The 20,509-nt window shown below is 33.0% G+C and overlaps 1 protein-coding gene across 1 annotated transcript; it reads left to right on the plus strand.

Moving 5' to 3' along the window:
• Window positions 1–842: 842 nt before the first annotated feature.
• On the plus strand, window positions 843–20,509 carry LOC118737311 (methylthioribose-1-phosphate isomerase; the record flags this gene model as incomplete). The annotated part of the gene is given in 6 exon segments (XM_036467731.1): window positions 843–1,022; window positions 16,384–16,619; window positions 16,700–16,908; window positions 19,764–19,927; window positions 20,039–20,240; window positions 20,307–20,509. Coding segments are annotated over 6 exon segments (1,068 nt in total). The 3' UTR covers window positions 20,432–20,509.

Consider the following 20,509-nt stretch of genomic DNA (forward strand, 5'->3'; position numbering starts at 1 on the left):
TGTCTATTAGTTTGGTGCACTTCAATACATACATACATACATACATACATATATGGATAAGTGCATATATAGTGGCCCACAAAATAATGGGAATGCGATATTTTGATCAGTTTTGGCTATTTGTCTTTTGTTTATTTAATGTTGTATTATTTTTTTTTATAAAAGTCTAGCTAGTTACTAAACGATCATCATATAAATTTACATTTCAAACTTTGTACAAAAATTATAAAAACTTGTAGCCCACTTAATTCTAGTTTGAATAAAGTGCAAGTTTTATTTAGGCTGCTAAAATTCGAATTTTTTGCTGGCAGTGTCCTCCATATAAAAGAAAATTGCCGAACATACTTTGTATGGAAAAAACGTGAAACACCTGCAACCAAAAAAGTTCTCCAAAATTAACTTGAAGTTCATTATACAGATTTTTTCTAAAGATTCTGATTAAAAAGTTTGAAATTTTGGAGAAAAATTCCAGAATTTTTATAATTTTTGTACAAAGTTTGAAATGTAAATTTATATGGTGTTTGTTGTGTAACTAGCTAGACGTTTATAAAAAAAATAATAACCATTAATAAACAAAAGGCAAATAGCCAAAACCAATCAAAATCTCGCACTCCTATTATTTTGTGGATAACTGTACATATGTAGGTACTTGTAGATGTATGTATGTAAATACCTACACATGTACATATATATTGTATGCATATGTTGAACTCGTACATATATATATGTACTATATTAATACATTTCACAATTGTTTATGTGCTTTGTGTAGTAAAATTTTTATTTGGATATGAATTTGTAATAAAAGTGTTTTAGTGTCTCGTGTTTTTCTTCATTTGCAGTCGAATCGCGTTAAAATTTTGCAAACAGACCCAAACACCTAAAATAAAATGAGTTTGCAATCTATTAAATACACTCCGGGAAAATTGGATATTTTGGACCAGTTGTTGCTGCCAGTACAATCTAAGTACGTGGCCGTCAAAGGTGTCGAAGATGGATGGAAAGCCATTAATAAAATGCAGGTAAGCAGAAATTTGTTTTTACAAGCATTAGAACAAATATCACCGCCACCCAATAGATGTTATGTGTGTAGATGGAGATAAGAATACTCGCGCCGAAAAAAAATGACGGAAATTCGCAAACGGAAGCGGAAGCGGCGATAGGGTAAACAAATCTTATGAAAAATGGAAAGCATTCCCTGAAAATTTGTTTGGCTTCATTCCAAATACTATACCTAAAATAATGTGTTTGTACCGAATGCTTTTTCTATTTTAAAAAGTACTTAAAAAGTACTTGTAACATTTGCTCTCAGTAAAAACGCAAAAACAGTAACAATTTGCAAATTAATTGGGCTGATTAGTTTGTTATCTGAAGCAATGACACCTCCTCTAACGGATTAAGGCTCCATCACTTTTAGAGAATTTTTCGGGGTTTCGCAGGACTGTGTTATGTTCTATGGTGCTCGAATCTGGGGTTCTGAAAAGTTCGTATAAGTGGAGAAAATGTCTGCCCTCTATTAGCACAAAATATATGCTTCACATTGAAAAAGAATTACTCAGTATCAGGGTTGCTGCGAATATTATTCCGAAATAAAAGTCCTTTCCGGATAATAAAGATACCGCTTCTCCAAATTTAACAAGTTTGGTAACAAATGAAAGAGGTCTTAAATAGCTTTAAAACTGAAATTTTTAAACGAGAAAAATCACATATTGAAAAATATTTCAATAAAAAATGTTAATTAATATAAATAGAGGTCGTTCGTTATTGTTCAAAAGCTATTTCAGTCCTCTTTTATATGATACCATTTTTTTTTAATATCGAATTATTTTGGAAGTTAAAGCTATTAATATTTTTCGAAATTGTTTAGATTTTAATTGTTTTCTCGCGATTGGTAATACCGATTCTGCTCATATTTTAAATAGTTAAGAATAGAATAATGATGTTTTCCCACTTTTATTTTTTATTTGGTCAAAAAATTTTTTTTGTCTTTAAAATCGCGTTTTGGGCTAATGTTACTGTAAGATACTCACGCTTTTCTCTTGATGCCCAATGTATTTTGTATGGAAAACGTTTGCCGTAGATATTTACCCAAAAAGTATCGACAAATCTAGCGCGCTTGCGGTAATGATTTCATCGTTTTAATTTTACTATACTTGGCCCATGGTTTCACGAGTATATTGATTTTTGTGTGTAAAATTTACTACCGCACGGTATTATATGTATAATGAGCTAGATGTTTATAAAAAGATATTAATTATTAAATAAAAAAAAAATAAATATAGCCAATACTGGTCAAAAAAGGAGTTATTTCCATCAGTGCAAATTACAAATCCCGAAAATCCCGGGATTATTTGCCAAGAATCCCGGGATTCCTAATGCAGACACACAAAATTTACTGTTACTGCCTATGATTATTGTTAATCTTTGTTTTGTTCAAAGCAATACGTACATATGGGCATTTCCAACAGTCGCGAACCGTACGTTCGTAGGCTTTTGAAGTTCAAAAAACAAGGAAAACATAATCTCTATTAGTTATTTATTTTGTATCTTTCATGAGCATGAAATGGTATTATAAATTTGGTCCGATGTTTGTAAGTACCAGAAGAAGAATATATAGACCCACATAAATTTTTGCCAAAATGATCAGAATGTCGAGCTAAGTCGATTTAGCCAAGTCTGTCTGTTTGAACGCAATTAGGCTCCCAGTTTTCTAGACATCCGACTGAAATTTGGTAAGCAAGTGTATTGTAGTGAATAAAGGCAAAATACTACTACTACAACTATTTAATTTTTGTAAATTTTTTCCTTTGATTATGGTAGATCTAGGAAGCCTTAAAAACCCATATACTTATTAAGTAAAAAAAAAATGGCGCAAACCAACCTGCCTTTTGGATGCTAACAGCTCACAACGAAATTGTTAATATTTCTTTTAAATTGAATGACTAATATCAGAAATACATAAGTACATGTTTTTAAGCTTTTCTAATTTTTTGTATTTCTTTTTGTAATCCGTCTCGCACTGGTGGGCTATTAATCGTTCACTTAAACACAAAAAAAAGGTCTTAAAATAAGTTGAAATTAATTAATAGATGTTCAGACGATTTCGTCACAATTTGCTTTGATTTATATGTACATAGGTATTTGCACCCATACTAAATTTATACAAATGCTATTGAGTGCGTCTAATTGCACATTCCCTGTAGAAAATATTTGTTATTAAATTGTGCTGTAACTGGTCTTACAGTGCTGTTATATGGCTGTAAATGTTCTAGCCCGGGATGGACTATTTTCCGCCCTTTTAATGCCAATCGACCCGTTAGACCCTATCGGATTATTTTTTGCCCTATTTGATTGAGACACTTGTTTTTATTGCAAACTGAAAATGGATCGTTGTTATGAATAGAATACCATTTTTTGGATGTGCGTTTTTTTTTTCATTTTTTACTGTGTAGTATTATTTCACCCTTTCATGCCCGAATTAAATTAGGGTAGGGCTAAAACCTTTTTGATGGCATATTATTGGTGGCTGAACCATAAATATGAACTGGTATAAAATCTAAAAGTTTTTGATTTCTGGTTTGACTGTTATGAAATGTTGCGTATAAATCTTTACAGAGTTTTCTATAAAAACTGAAAACAATTTTCGAGGCTTGATACATATTTTCATTTTGTCTAATAAATAATAATAATATTAATGGCATAAAATCCGGAGTCGGCGTAAAACTGGAGGTCCTCCATTTTGATTATATGTACTTATCAAAATGTGGCAGAGCCACTTTTGGGAACATTTATGTTGCGCAGAAGTAGTCACAACGAAAATACGCTGAAAACTGATTAGTTTCATAATTATGGCATGAAATTAAGCTTTTTTTGCCCATGTATAATAAACCCGATTTAGGAGTCTTACAAATATAGTAGACTGCAATGAAATAGAGCCACACATCCGTTGATGTTTTCACTTAATTTGAAATTTTTCTTCCAGCTCGGTATATGTATTTTTAATTAAACACACTGCCGGAACAAAGTATTGGCACAGCAAATTTTTCACAATATATGCAACAATTTGTATTCTAATATTTTTCCGCCAATTTTGTGTAAAACTATGGTTCATTCAACAACAAAAAAAAATAATAATATAATTCCTAAACTTTGTGCAAAACTGGCGAAAATTCAGCAAATTTTCATCAAAATTTTCAACTTTTTAAATAGATATTTTAGAGTTTTTTTGACTATGCAGTTTTGCAGGCCGCCCAAGTTCGGAGTTAGTCAAAAATCGCGTTGATTTTTGAGAATTTTTCTTTGTTGAAGGTGTTTTGCATTTTTTACATATAAAACATTTTCGAAAAAAAAAATTTGTATGGAAGAGACTGCGTGGAAAAAAATTGCCAAAAATCAACGGTAATTCCTAGCTACTTAAAACTTGCTTTTTATTAATTGATTGGGCTACAAATCTGCATGCTCAAAAAAATTCTAAAAAATCTGAGTAAAAATTTGAAAATTTTCATGAAAATTTGCAGATCTTTCGCGAGTTTTGCACAAAGTTTATACGAAATTAGCCGAAAAGTATTAGAATGAAAATTGTTGCATATGTTGTGAAAAATTTGCTGTGCCAATACTTTGTTCCGGCAGTGTAGTTTAATGATTATTTCTTCTATAAACAATATACCGTTCTTTTTGAATTCCGTATTAATTTTTCGCAAATCTAACAACGTGTGCTGTAAATAATGGAAGGAGGTGTGCTTTAAATGGCTCAGTGGCGGTAATTTTAGTCACATTTCAAAAATTTTCAATATATCTAATTTTGAGCCAAGGTTGATAAATGTACCGAGTTTGTTAGAAATTGATAAACCGGTTAACGAGATACACATACGTAGGTACACGCTGATTTTCTCAAAAATTTCCCTAAGCAGCATTTTCTGCTGAGAGGTCATTGTATATATCGATTTTAAGTAAATTAGCTTAAATAGTTACTAATTTATCGCATCGTATTTCTGTAAATTACCGGTATATGGGAGGTGGGCGTGATTATTGTCTGATTTCAGAAATTTGCAAAGGGTTTCTTAGTGAGGCTCTAAGCAATGTTCGCTCGTATTCTTAGATTCTTAGATTCGTACTGAGTTTGGTGGAGATTGGTGAAGGGACCACAGAGATACAGCATTTCATCGCAAAGTGGGCGGTGCCACCACGCCCATTTTCGAAAAATTTCATAACTGTCTTATTATATGCCAAAATTCTACTTTGCATACCAACTTTCAACAATTTTGATCCAGTATTTACGTAAATATCGTAGTTTTTGCATATGTATTTCGAAAATACCGTTATATAGGAGGCTGGTGTGGTTATTGTCCGATGTCACCCCTTTTCAATCCCAACCTACCTTGGATAAAGGGAAACTTACCTACCAAATTTCGTGAACATATCTCAATTTTTTCTCGAGTTATCGTGTACACGGCCAGACAGACGTACAGACGGACAGACATGGCTTAATCGATTTCCCTTTTAATTCTGAGCATTTATGTATACATTTGTCTATATCTCGATTTGTTTTCGCTGTTCCAAACAACCGTTATGCGAACAAAGTTATAACACCCTTGTGCATTTGTGCGCTCGGGTATACAAATAGCGAAATTCCGAGAGAAATAACTAGTAAAGCTGTTAAATATAACGAAGTTTGCGAAATATTAATCAATAATTTGTAAAAGAGAATCGTACGACATGTATGAAACGATTCTTATAGCTTATATGCTTTCCAAATCAGAAACGGCGTTCTTGTTTACTTGCCAAACATTTAAGGCTCTATTAAGTTAAGTTAAATTTAAAAATCATCAAAAATGTGTTCATTATTTCCATAAAGCAAATATCACTTTGATAAGCCGGCAAATTGTTGTTTCTGCCAGCAAGCGTTTGCATCTTCCTCGCCAAGTGAACTGCCAAATCGCCTCATCGTACGATATGAAATTTCCTGCAGGATATTCAAAGAAATGCACCCATTTGTGTGCAAAGATACACCACAAATTTACACAAGCATTTAAAAATGTGACATTCATCAACGTTTTAATTTAAATAAAGCCGTTATTTATTTTTCACTTTTCGGTGCTTTTTTTTGCTGTTACTTTTCATGTGTGAAAATGTTTTGCATGATTGAAAGTTATCACTGTCACAATCTAATGAGAATCTGAATGATCATTTGCACTTTAGCAGTAGGTTAAATATATCGTCGATATTTTTGCAAAACCGCCCATCGCCCAATTGCAAAACCGCCTATTTTACGGCACTCAAATTTTACAGGAGAGCGAAAAAACTGTTTATATTTTTAAGGTATTGCTTTGAGAGGCGGTATTTTCTCTAGCTATTATTTTACAAATCTGTTGTTTTAATAACGTTTTAACGATTTTTATGCCTCTGGGGTTCAGGGCTACCAAATCTCATTTTTGCCACAACGGCGATTTAGGCGGTTTTGCAACTGGTCGATGGGCGGTTTGGCCAAAACATCGACGATATATGTATGTACATTAGAGTGGTCCAAAAAAATGTTTTTGCCAAATAGTGTTTGGGGCACCTTTCAAAATTTTTCGTCTTGCCGAAACAGGTGCTGGTACCAAACCTTATGTTTCTAAGTTTCCATTTAGAGGACGCTCATGATGCTCATATTTTACTCTAGAAGTATTGTGTACATATATTAATCAAACAATTGGTTAAGTAACCTAACAACATTTCAAATTTAAATTAATTATTAATATATCACAAACTTGCACTAGAAAACATAAAGCTGGTATAGATATTAAAAATATCAAAAGAAAAAAAACTAAGGGGGTGCCCCGTTTTATAGGATGAAATTTTCTTTTCCCATACAAAAATTGGACCACTCTAATGCACATACAGTATCGGTCATATCTATAGCACGCCATTTCAAAGTGATATTGTGTGCCTCTTATGTTTATTTATTTATTTTTAAGAATTTTCAATTAAAATTTAGTTCATTCTCAGACAAACCCCATATATACCCAAGTTTAACAATTTGTAGAAAACTACAAAAAAGTGCAACAAATTTTAACCTACATTTCAAACTCTATTCTCTCTTTTCTCACAAATTTTGAATAAATTAGCTTTTAATAGTTACTTTTATCGAAGATTCCGAATTTCTCCTAATTACCGTTATTCGGGATGTGGGCGTGGTTATTGTCCGATTTTAAACATTTTCAGCCGTTTAGTATATTTTTCCACGACGCACAACTGTGCCAAGTTTAGGAAGCAGTTACTGTAATCATAAGCGGGCGGGGATACGCCCATTTTCCCAGAAAATTAGTGTTATTTTCCGCCAAAAGGTCAGTCAATTTTGGGAGAATAATTTTCAATACTTACTAATATAACGCAGTTTTCTTATTTCTGGCCAAGCTCCGGGAAAAACTTTTTTAATGAACACTGGGTAATATGTACAATAATTAAAAAACTTCATACAAACAAATTTGAGTTTTAAGGCACTTTCGGAACTCCTTGTCGACCGCTTCAAATGCTTTTTTGTAACGTTTTATACATCAAATTAGTCAGGGTATGAAAAAACGCTTAGCATCGAAAAATTGCGAAGAAGAACTTGCGGCACTGCTTAAAAACCTGTACAGCCAATTTTAGAAAATATTTAGCCCTTTACTGTGGCCGCTCATATCTTCAACATTACTAAAGTTATGACATAGATATTCTGCCGAAATCCACAATAAAATCATAAGTTTTCAAGTTTGGCCTTAAAAATGCCACGCCAATTTTTAGAAGATTTTTTGGCTTAAAACATTTTGTTAAGGAAAGGATATTTGCCGAAACCGAAAATAAAATCTTCGTTGTGTAAACTTTAGTCTTTTTTGCTATATTTAAGCTTTTTCTGTATGTTATGTGGTGCGTTTCAGAAAAATTCGAGAATATGTTATATAATCAGCCCTATCGCCAATTCCATGTGAATAAATCGTTCCCATAATTTAGCCTGCAGCACAAAAACAAATTGGGAAACATTGTTTTTGTTTTGCTTTATAATTTTTGGGAATATTTGTTCATGTGAAAATCGCAATAGGGCCGAATATATTTATGTACGTAGTATGCCTATTCTTATCAACGTCCGTCTTTCATCTATATGAGTGTCTCAGTAAAGCATCATATAAACAAAATTTTACGAGACATTTAAAGATTAAAAAAATGACTGCTTCACCACTGCACGTATTTAAACAATTTTTATTTATTTTTATTTTTTGAAAGGTCCGAGAAAATTTTGATCTGATTTTTGGGTAACCGAAATAAAAAGCCAATCCAGCAACATTTTGCCCCATTTGTGGAACTACCGTGCGGCATTTTGAGAAACTTATCAATATTTAGGCGCCCAGAGTTGCCAGGTTTTATTTTCCAAAAACTGTGAAATCCCAAGAAAAACACTTTGCAACAAAAACGAAAGCGAAGATATTTTTGAAATGTTAATTTTCTTCAACCTTATGATTGGAATGCTCTTTTCACTTGAATATTTATCTCCAAAAAAAAAACAAGGGTTATTTTAATTTATTCTTTCTCTTTCTGTGTACTCTATGTTGCGTGCTTGGTTTGTTTTTACGTCAATGTAGGTATTTACACATCCGTACTTATTAGTACATACAGTTGTTCACAAAAAAGAGTATACGGCTATTTTTAAATATTAACAATGTTTTTTTTATGTTAAATATATTTTTTTATTATTTAAAAAAAATGTGTCTTTATTATCCTTACTAACTAATATTATACATCTGAAAGTGAGTTTGTTTGTTTGTTACGCTCTCACGCTTTAACTAACTCAATCGAGCATCATAAAATTTTGTACACTGGTGTCTTTTAGCCCAACTTAAATAATAGAATATATTTAATCTCGATTAGACGAGGGGCGTGGCACCTCCCCATACAAACGCAATTTTTCTTACTGCATATCTCAGGAAATATTTGTGATAGAGTACTGGAGCCATACTCATGGAGGAAGGCTGCCACCTGTTTAAAAAATTAAATTCAACTTGAAATAAGGGAATTATTTATTTAAAAATTATATTACTAAATAGATGGCAAGAGGCTTAAAAAAGTTGTTGTTTGAAAATATTTTGAAAAGGGTTGCCACCTGTTTGAAAAGTCAAATTTAAATTAATTATTCGCAAGCTATCTGAAAAATTAAAATATGGGTGTCAAACGAGAGATTATTAGGAAACCTGCATATTAAACATTTGCAAAAGTAATGAGTTGTTTTACAGTGGTTACCACCCGTTTTAAAATTAAAATAAATTAATTTAATTTAATTACTAAAATATTGGTACCAACCGAAATGTTTTTTGAAAAGGGGTTTGGTTCTAAATTAATGTAGGAAGGTTGCCACCTGTTGAAAAAATCAAGCGTTACTTGAAATAAGGGAATTAGGTAATTTGAATATGTTCACAGCATCGGTGTCGGACGAAAGTGGCTTAATCAGGGCTACCACTGAATCCGTCGTAGGCCGAATTTTCGCGAAATCTACAAAAATGCTATCACTAAATCTTAATAGATACGACTGAAGTATTCACTTTGAATGCATACGTTTGTAGCAATTCGGATTCAGTGATCATTTTTTGGTAAATTTTTCGAAAATCGGGCTACGACGGTTACAGCGATAACCCAGAACAAGGTTTTCGTTGGAAAATATTTTGAAATGGGTTGCCAAATGTTTTAAAAGTCGGCACATTGCCAATGTTTTGAAATGTTCAGCATGAATATGAAGAATTTTCTGAGATATTTTAAAAGGGCTGCTGTTTTAAAACTAAATTCAAATACAATTATATTATAAGTTAAATCAGTTATTACGTATTAATCCGAAGAGTCTCGAAAGGGCTTTATTTCCAAGCTACATATGTATAGTAGGGTTTACACATGTTTAAAAATTCAAATTCAATTTGAATTATAGGAATTTGGAAATTTGAATACATATGTACGTATTACAATATGAGCGTCAGACGAAAGAGGTTTAAAAAGGTTGCCAACTGTTTAAAAATTTAAATTCAACCTATTCAACAATTTCAATGAGTTATTACAATAAGGGTATCAAGCGCAGTGGTTTTAAAAGGGCATTATTTTCTAAACTATATGTAAGTACGAAAAAGTGTCACAAGAGAGAGGTTTAACAAAGTCTTAGTTTGAAAATATTTTGAAGATGGTTAAAAGAATTTAAAATCCTCTGCCTATGGCATAGTTTAAGTATGTTGTGTCTTATTGAAAATACACATACTAATGTAGCACGCAGAAATTTCATGCACCCAGCGAAGCGGGTTAGGACGATCTAGTATTCTATAAAGCCAAACGAAATTTAAAAGAATTCTGCGGTTTAATCAAAATTGCAAATTTTTTAATAAGACTTTCTAAAAAAATTCGATTATGCAGTTTTATAGCCCATTAAATTATATTTTTTGCACAACGCGAATTAAAATATTTGAAAACTTCACACTACATTACATTACTAAAATTGAATGGGCTATGAAATTGCAAACTCGAAGGTTTTTTGAAAGTCTTATTAAAAGGTTTGCAATTTTGATGAAACTCAGCGTAGTTCTTCTTAATTTCGTGCAAAGTTTTAAACTTGGACTATATATATCGTGTTCGTCAAAATATGGTTTATTTTAATCAAAAATTAACAAAAAATATTTAACATGAAAAACGTTGTGAATATTAAAAAATTACCGTATACTCAATTTTGTGAGCGACTGTATATATGCACGTATGTTTGAATGTACATATCGATGCTCTTCTGCAATAACTACACAACTCAAAAGTAAAAAAAAAAAATAAATAAAAACTCTTACTTCTGTTAAGTGGCTCATGTCTCGAATTCTTGTCTCATCCTTACGAAAGTAAGTAGTAATGATTACATCAGTAAGCAGTAAGGATTAAACATGGATTTGAATAGGCTTCGACACATGAGCCACTTACCAGTAGTAAGAGTACAATTCCACAACAAGCTTTTCAGGCGATCAGCGCTTTTAAGGCTTTCAACAGTAGCTGAATTGTGTAGCTAAAAGCCTGAATTGTACTCTAATGGCCTTATACATAACAAATAAAGTAGATTTAAAGAGCTTTATAAAGTGAAATATTCGTACAAATTTTCGATTTATGAAGCAGTTAAAGTCTACTTTTTTAATGAATTTGGCTGTAAGAGTTTTTATGTTTTTGAATTTTGACTTTTGTCGTTATTGCACAGGGCCATTAAGTATGCCGTTGAAAAGTGAGCAAATCTCCACTGATAAGCAGGACTGAGATACTCATTTAATCACGTGAAATACACAAATATTTGACATCTTACAGCCATAATGTGTTATTATGTATTTTCATCCGGCGGATGATAAGGCGAGACGATAACAAATTTCGAATAACAACAAGCGAAGTTTATAAAAATAGAAACAATAAAAGAATCGGTGACATTCCTAGGGGGAAAATGTACATTACATAGTAATCGAAAAAATAATCATTAAAACAACCCTTTTCACATTCGAAAATGCATTTTTTTTCCCCAGGGCGATGTCCTAAGAAAAGCGGGGGGCGGGCACTCAATTTTGCATCGAGAAATGAATGTGTTTTAATATGAAATTTTAATTACACAGTGATGTTATCGAGAACGCAAAAGAAATACATTATATTATTTATCACGCATGTAATGCATTACTACTTTTCCGACTGGGTTGTTTTGGTCGTTCATTTCGACTTATATATGTACAAAGAGATACAGCTTAACAGCAAAAGTTTACATAAATATTCACAAAATTTTGCAAGCTAAAATTTGTTTATTTATGGTTAAAAAAATACCATATAAACCAAGGTTCACAATTTATACAAAATTAAGGAAAATTTACCGCATTTGAATCAAAATTTTCAAAGTTTTAGAGTCAATTTTAGTATAATAATGTGTATACTATACTATTTTTTTTTTTAGAAAATTTGATAAAATGTTGAACATTTTCCTTAATTTTGTATAAAAGTTGATCCATATTCTTATAAAAAAATAACAAACAAATTTAAGCTTGTTAAATATTGTGAATATAATAATATAAAATAAATGTATGCAGACTGGGGATGAAACATATGAAATTCAGACAGTTGAGATCTAATAACTTTTGGTTTGTTTGCTTGAATTTTTCCAAATATTTACCCACAATATAAAAAATATATGCATATACATAGTTTTCGCGGATTGTTTAGAAATGGGCTTGCGTACAGTAAAACCATGCTTACCATTATTGTGTGGATGTTAGAATTCAAATTTACATACTTATACATATCTAATAAAATTTTTTTCCAGCATAGATTTGAAATATTCCTACAAATTTATTTAAACGACAATTGTATTACAACAGTGGCGGTCAAATTAGGCACGTGATTCAGTTTATCGAAAAGCGATTATTAAATCATATACAGTGGCTGCAATGAATAATCGGAAAAGCTTTATATAGGCGTTTCCAGCGGAAGGTTTACCGTGAAATAAAACTCATTTATCGTAACTTATTTATGGGACAATTCGGTTGCCCTTTTACCACTTTTATGTCAAAGTACCAAAGTACTCAGTACTCGAAAGTACTCAGTACTTAAAAATACTCTGTTCCAATCATCACTCAGACACATGCACTCAGGATTGGTTCAAAGTAATCAGTAGTAAGTGTCGAATAGATATTTAAATGTACCGAGCTTTATTTACATTTAGGGGTATTCAGAAATGATTGTACTCAATTTCAAGTTTCAATAATTTTCATGTACTTGTACCCAGTACAGTTAACCATTCATTTGACGTAATTTGGCATTAAAATATTAATTTGAATAAAGTGGTGCCAGCTTGTGGAATTTCTACAATAAGCATTGAAAGTTACCAACATCTATATATTACGCAAACGTCAAGCTGTGAAGTTCTACTTATTTGTGCCTTGATTGGTCTTTGTATTTTGCAAAGTTTATTGTGCTAATTTTGAGTAAAAGTTGCTATAAAAAGTGCCTACGAGCATCTTAGTGTGATAATAACCGAAGCTAAGTGAAAGTTTTGTGATTTTTGTGGTTTTTATTAAATTTAATTAAATTTCACTAGCTTACATCTAATCTTGCCGAGTCATTTGTTGTTATCATTGTTGTTGTTTTTCCTTAGTTTTGATTTTTCGCAAGCCAACTTTAAAAAACTGAATAAAGAATTGTCTAAATTGTCGTGGCCTATATACAAAGAAAAAGTTGAGCAAAGCGTTGCACATTTTAATTTTACTGTACATAGATTATTTGAAAAGTATGTGCCTAAACGCATGTGTGTTCCTGTAGAACAAACACAGTTATGGTTCACTAAAGAACTGAGAAACTTGAAAAACAGAAAGTCACGTTATTTTAGATTACACAAAAAAGCCGGCTTACACTCATACTATGTAAAATACTCACTTTTGCGTCACAAGTTCTTTGAATTAATCAAAAAGTGTTATAAAGATTACTTGTGTAAAGTCAAACGACGTATAATATATAACCCCAAATTATTTTATGATTTCGTAAACTCCAAGCGAAATGTACGTGGGTTTCCTTCCGCCATGAATTATCAAAATACCGTCTCTGGTGATGATCAAACAATTTCTAACATGTTCGCTCAGTTTTTTAAATCCAATTATTCCACTAACTCCCAAGCATACTTTGACTATCCTTTTAAACTAAGTCCAATTAACTCAATACATAACCCTATAATATCTCCCGATGATGTTTTAGTTTACCTGAAGTCCTTAAAGCAGTCTTTTAGTTATGGTCCTGACCAGATCCCCACTTGTTTTCTTAGAAATTGTGCTGATTATCTCTATGAGCCGTTAACAGCCTTATTTAATTTGTCTCTTAAAGAGGGCGTTTTTTCAACTGTATGGAAGGAATCGTTCATAACCCCCTTACATAAAAGCGGTAGCAGGTCTTCAGTGGAGAACTACCGGGGCATAGCTAAGCTTTCTGCAATTCCTAAATTATTTGAAGCAATTATAACAAATCGGTTGACGCATTCTATCACTTCAAGCATTTCATACAGTCAACATGGATTTTGCAAGGGCAAATCAACTTCTACAAATTTACTTGAATTAACATCCTATATCTCAAAAGCATTTAGTGAGAGCAAAACTGTTGATGTTATATATACTGATTTCAGTAAAGCATTTGACAAAGTGTGCCACTCGTTGCTCATCTATAAACTTGATCTTCTTGGTCTTCCACCTAATTTTCTACGTTGGATCTCTTCATACCTCTATGATAGATCACAAAGGGTATTGTTTAAAAATACTATCTCTGACGTCATTGATGTTACTTCAGGAGTCCCTCAGGGTAGCCACCTAGGCCCGATTCTGTTCTTGCTTTTTATAAACGATATTTCTACAGATATAAAATTCTCCAAAATTTTAATGTATGCAGATGATGTAAAACTTTATAAATCGTACGTTTCAATTGAAGAAAGGTCTTTGCTACAATCAGACTTAAACAGCATGGCTTACTGGTGTAAAGTAAATCTTATGACTCTAAATCTTAAGAAATGTAAAGTAATGTGCTTCTCGCGAAGAGCTGTTCTGCCAGTTTCTCATATAATAGGTAACCATAACCTGGAACAGGTATACAATTTTGTGGACCTTGGTATCACAATGGATCCTAAGCTTAATTTTAATCTTCACATTAATGTGACAGTCAACAAGGCTAAAGGTGTACTTGCATTTGTGAAACGATGGTCAAAAGAATTTAGTGACCCGTATATCACTAAAACCCTGTTTACAACATTAGTTAGGCCGATTCTGGAATACGGCTCGGTGGTTTGGAATCCAAGGTATCAAATTTACTCAGACAAGATAGAATCAATTCAAAAACAATTCCTACTTTTTGCTTTAAGAAATTTCCGATGGGATTCTCAATATAGTCTTCCACCTTATACGAGTCGCTTAAAACTTATTAACCTTCCTACACTTGCCAGTCGCAGGGAAATGCTTGGTATAATTTTTATGGTTAAATTACTGACAGGCTCAATTTCAAGTCCGTCTCTTCTGGCTGATGTAAGCTTTAATGTTCCCTCACGCGTATCAAGACACTTTTGTCCCATATTTCTGAAAGCTTGTAAAACCAATTTTGAATTGCACGACCCACTCCGTTGCTTATGCCAGGATTTTAACTCTCATTCCAGCACGTTTGATATATCAGATCCGCTTTTCAGCATTAAGAAAGCGATACTCTCCTCTCTCAATAAGTGAATTATTGACATAAATACATAAAATCAGCTGATGAATTTAGTTCTGTAGCTGAACAGTTTTAGATCTCGACACTTAACAAACTCCTGCCTATCGTGACTCGGCACAAAAATTTAAAATATTGGTTCCGTACGTCATGCGGACTGCGCCTCTCGTGCGGATGGGCGGGAATGGAGGGTAAAAACCGTTGGGATATTATTATTAAAAAGAAAGTAATCAGTGCTCTTAAAAATACCCGATTCTTAAAAATGTCGATACCAAAAAACTCGTTCTTCAAAATAACTCGATATTTTCCATCTCTACAAAAAATGTTAAACAAACGTGAAAAACGCCAGTTTTTGCAATTTACTCGAAAATTTTAGGGTGTTGCCCAAAAACCTACTGTGGATTAGAGTTCCACGCGTCAAAGTACATGCCATTAATTGGGTGTTATCAAAAGTACAGACAACCTTTTTTTTTTGCGTGCAAGACGGATTAGAGAAACTGTCGAGCATTATAGCACTCTCTACAAAAGGGGGACTTAGTTCTCAATCTCGAGAAAGAGGTTAGATACCTAATCGTATTCTAACGTTGAATTCTAATTGGTCTCCTATGTCTAGTGTTTTTCTTATCAACCTCTAATCGAATTCTGATTTTCGATTCAAGAACTACCTTAGAATTCTAATGTAAAATCAAAAATATTTCTCTAACGTTAGTATTTATAGAGCTACTGCTTTTTTCACTCCCAACTTGAAATATTGTGGGAAATATCTAAAAAAAAAATCCCTGAAAATTTCAGCCCTTAATATTAATATTAAGTGCTCGACCAAGACGTGCAAAGATTTCCTGTTTAAAATACACGTAAAGTTAAATTTAGCTCAATAATCCCTTAAAATTCTTCACCACCTCAACTGCAAAGCCCAATTTCTCAAGAAATATCGATGTCAGCGTTTTGGTGTTCTAGAACTTTTTTGTAGGAAATTGAATGTCTTACAAGAGCTAAAATTTTCAGGGATCTTTTTTGGTATTTCCCACAAAATTTCGAGTTGGGAATGACAAAAAAAAAATAGTCAGCATAAAAACACCCTAATGTATATATATGTATAAGCACTTGTACGTATGCTTATGTAAAGTTCTATTGAAATTTTCTAATAAATAATCTCATTCACAGGTACGAGGCGCGCCTGCAATCGCCATTGTAGGCTGTCTATCGTTGGCGGTGGAAATATTACCCGAAGAGTTCGATTCAAAAAAATCGCTCCGCCAAGAAATCGAAGGCAAACTGAATTATTTAGTCTCAGCACGTCCAACAGCTGTGAATATGAAAATCGCCGCCGATGAACTGATCACCTTAGCCAACGAGTTGACCAAAGATGAAACCATTACTGTACAAGAAATGAAACAAAGGTATTAATCCTTCACTGCAATTCATTATAAAAATTCGCAATTCTATTTAGAGTATAAAATTCTTCTATATTTTAATTTAGATTTTTGAAAGCCACTGAAGCGATGCTGCAGAAAGATATTGCCGATAATATGGCGATCGGTACAAATGGTGCTGTCGCCATACTGGAGGCTTGCGGTAGAGATTCAGCCGTGCGTGTGCTAACACATTGCAATACTGGCTCCTTGGCCACCGCCGGTTATGGCACTGCATTGGGCGTGGTTCGGAAGCTGTATGATTTAAAAAAACTGGGTGAGTTTAATTAAATATCATGATTCATTTATTTATGCTCATTGTGTGGAAAAAACCCATAGCCCAGTGGCTTTAGATCAAATTGGCATGACGGAAAACACACTTTAGTTGGGAAATTTTGACGCAGTTTACTTACTTTTATTTTACACGTAGATTATGTATCCACAGTCTTTCCCATAGTTTGATATGAACATTCTGCAATCTTGGATTTGAGATTTTTTGGGTTTATCGCTATTTGCATTTTTCGTAAAAAAAAAAATAAAATACCAATTTGTAGAGAATTTAATTTCCAATATTTTTTATATACATGCAACATATTTTATTGTAAATAACACTGGTTTACAAAAAAAGGTTATCAATTTATGGGAATATTTTTTTTTTTGTTTATGTATGTTACCGGATAACTTTGGACCACGTTGACCGATTTCTATAATTCTTTTTCTGTTTAGAAGAAAGGTGTTACCTCAGAGGTGGTCCCATACTAATTTGGTTTAGATTAGCTCATTGAACCATGAAGAAACCAACGATAATCTTAACTTTTTATATGAGAATCGAAGTCGATTTTGTTTTTGCTTAAAAATTACTTGTTTATAGTCCATTCAATTTTAGTATAATGAATGCAAGTTTCAAGTCGCTAAAAATTACCGTTGATTTTTTAGATTTTTTTTTGTAGAGGGTGTTGCGTATTTTCTGCGTTAATTTCTTCATGATCCAATGGTCGGATATAAACCGAATTAGTATGGGACCAACTCTGAGGAACCAGCTTTCCTACAAGACTGCATAGTCAAAATTATTCTAAAAAAAATAAAAAAAATTTGTAAATTTGTAATGTACTCATTTAACTCAACTTTGTATGTGAAAAATTTTTCAAGAAACATTTTAGTGGTATTCTCTGAGTCTTGCAAAGCCCTTGCATGGTGCACAGATTGCACGGATTGCACGGTTAAAACCGGTTTTCGTATGGGACAGCTTTGCAAACCGTGCAATCCGTGCACCGTGCAAGGGCTTTGCAAGACTCAGAGAATACCCCTTTTGTTTTTTTAATATTTCTTTTCCTATAGAATTTTGATGGGCGTGTGTAAATCGGTATCAAAGTTCTGTGGGGGAATCTGGTGAATAATATTTTTACTATCGGGTGACAGTTTTGCCAATCTGCTGTGATAAATTAAATCTTTTTTGACAACCTCAGAATAAAATATTCGGGCAGGTTCTGCAATTCACGTCCGAGTGAATTTCAACCCCTGCCAATTTGAATTGAAAGCGAGTTTGATTGAAATTCACTCGAAAGTGAATTCCAGAATCTGCCTGATTATAAAATGAAGTGAAATGTATTTTGGAAAACATCTACTATCATTGATTGCAATTCATCAATTTAAGCTTTTAATTTAATCAATTAAAGCGGTTGAAACATTAAAGAAATTTATTTACCAGAAATATTTAATGGAGTGCAGTACTTCTTAATTTTGCCACTAGAAACTGCATTTCCTAATATTTTATTGTTTTTACTTAAATTTGGGGCAGAAAAATTATACACATCAACAGTCTTTGCGATTTTTACCATTCACACACGCTCTCTGTGTGATTTTTTTTTAATTTTTTTCTCGCTCCATTCTCCGAGTTATTTGGAAAACTATTAATTTGATCCGTTTTTGTTTTTGTGCTGTAAAGTTTTAAAAAATGTATTAATCAAGCTCAAATTTGATAATTATTTATTATTTGTGTCAACCGTAAAAATTTGAAACAAATAAAACACATGAAGTGTAAACCCCGTCCGTTTTGGTATGGAACGCCCCATATACAGCCCGGTTCACTTGAATACTACTTAGTATAAGAGAGCCGAAGGAAACAAGTGGTTGATCACTTGCTTTCAATTAAGTAATAATAATGAACGTAACCGCACCATAAAATACTGGTTTACCAAATATCTCGACTCCTGCGCCACCTATCGGCAATTTTTTTATGAAGTTATTCCTTTTCATGTAATTAATACACCTTCTAAATATGGACCGAGGCGGCCGCTGTGGTGTAGTGGTTTGCAGTGCGCGCTACCACTACGCAGGGCCTGAATTAAAGGCCGCATTTCTACTTAAATTGTTTAACTTTGACAATTATCATGCAATTGCATTAGGTGAGGTATAAATTTATTCGAAATTTACTTTTAGATAAATATTACATTTTTGAAATTGGCGATGGTCAAAGTTTAAAAAATTTAAAAAGGAGGCGTCTCAAATTTTACCCGATAAAAACTCCCAACACGCTACGTCTAAAAATATATTGTTATACATCATTTTAAATGTCTATATCTCCCGTTTCAAAACATGTTTGATTAAAAAAAGCAGTCAAGCTGATAATAGCATCAAGTACAAAAATAACGTTCTTTAAATAAAAAAATAAAAAATGGAGGGTTCAGGAACTAAAAGAAACTTAATTTTATATTATACTCGACCCTAGCTATAACCTACACAAATTTTCGTATCCGTGATTTTTTCTGTAGCACCGTGTAATATATTAATAAATGGTAAATAATGTTCAATTGCAAGAAAGACGAAGAGTTCTTTGGCCTCACCTCATATCTAAACATACAATATTAATTTATAGTATCCCATTTATAATTTGTATGAAAGTAAAAATGATTTTTAAATTCCCACCGTGTAATTTAGTGCACCTAAAATCAAATGACATTTATGTTTACTACTTCTCCTATTCGAAATAAATAAAATTTCTGCACGCATGCATAATTCCACACTAATTTGCATTCTTCGCCATAAAATGGCATCATCTCCCACATCATTGGTTCATCGCACGTATGCAGATAATACCTCTTTCACTCTTCACACTTTCTTTCCATTGCTTAGAACATGTCTACTGCACGGAGACACGTCCATATAATCAAGGCGCGCGCCTAACCGCCTACGAGCTTGTGCATGATAAACTTCCGGCCACACTGGTGTTGGACAGCATGGTGGCGGCGTTGATGCGTGCCAAAAATATCGCTGCTGTCGTCGTTGGCGCTGATCGGGTGAGTACAAACGTTTCGATTTTGTGCAAGCAAATATAGCATCGAAAGTGTGGACGTTTCTTAAATGCTAATTACACATTAAATCTCATTTTTACATCACTCGTGTGACAGGTGGCAGCCAACGGTGATACGGCCAACAAAATTGGTACATATCAAATTGCTGTGGTGGCCAAACATCACGGTGTGCCTTTCTTTGTCGCTGCGCCGTTGACATCGATTGACTTGCAAATTCCAAGTGGCGATCACATTATCATCGAAGAGCGGCCCGATCGCGAATTGACACATGTGGGTGAGCATAGAATAGCGGCGCCAGGTAAATTTATGAATTACAAATTCAAGCAAATCGATTGAAATTGTGTATCTATCTATCTAATTATAGGCATCAACTGTTGGAATCCAGCCTTCGATGTTACCCCAGCTGCGCTCATATCAGGGATCATAACGGAACGTGGTGTATTTAGTCCACAGAAACTTAAACATGAGATTAGCGCCTTAGTAGACTAGATAATTTATGTAAAAAAAAAAATAAATATATTCAATATGGCATTTGTCCAGTGAAGGTGCCTGCTTGTTAAGCTTCCA

The sequence above is a fragment of the Rhagoletis pomonella genome, unplaced genomic scaffold, assembly GCF_013731165.1.
Source record: "Rhagoletis pomonella isolate Grant_MI unplaced genomic scaffold, Rhpom_1.0 Rhpom_scaffold_00004, whole genome shotgun sequence".
Lineage (NCBI taxonomy): Eukaryota > Metazoa > Arthropoda > Insecta > Diptera > Tephritidae > Rhagoletis > Rhagoletis pomonella.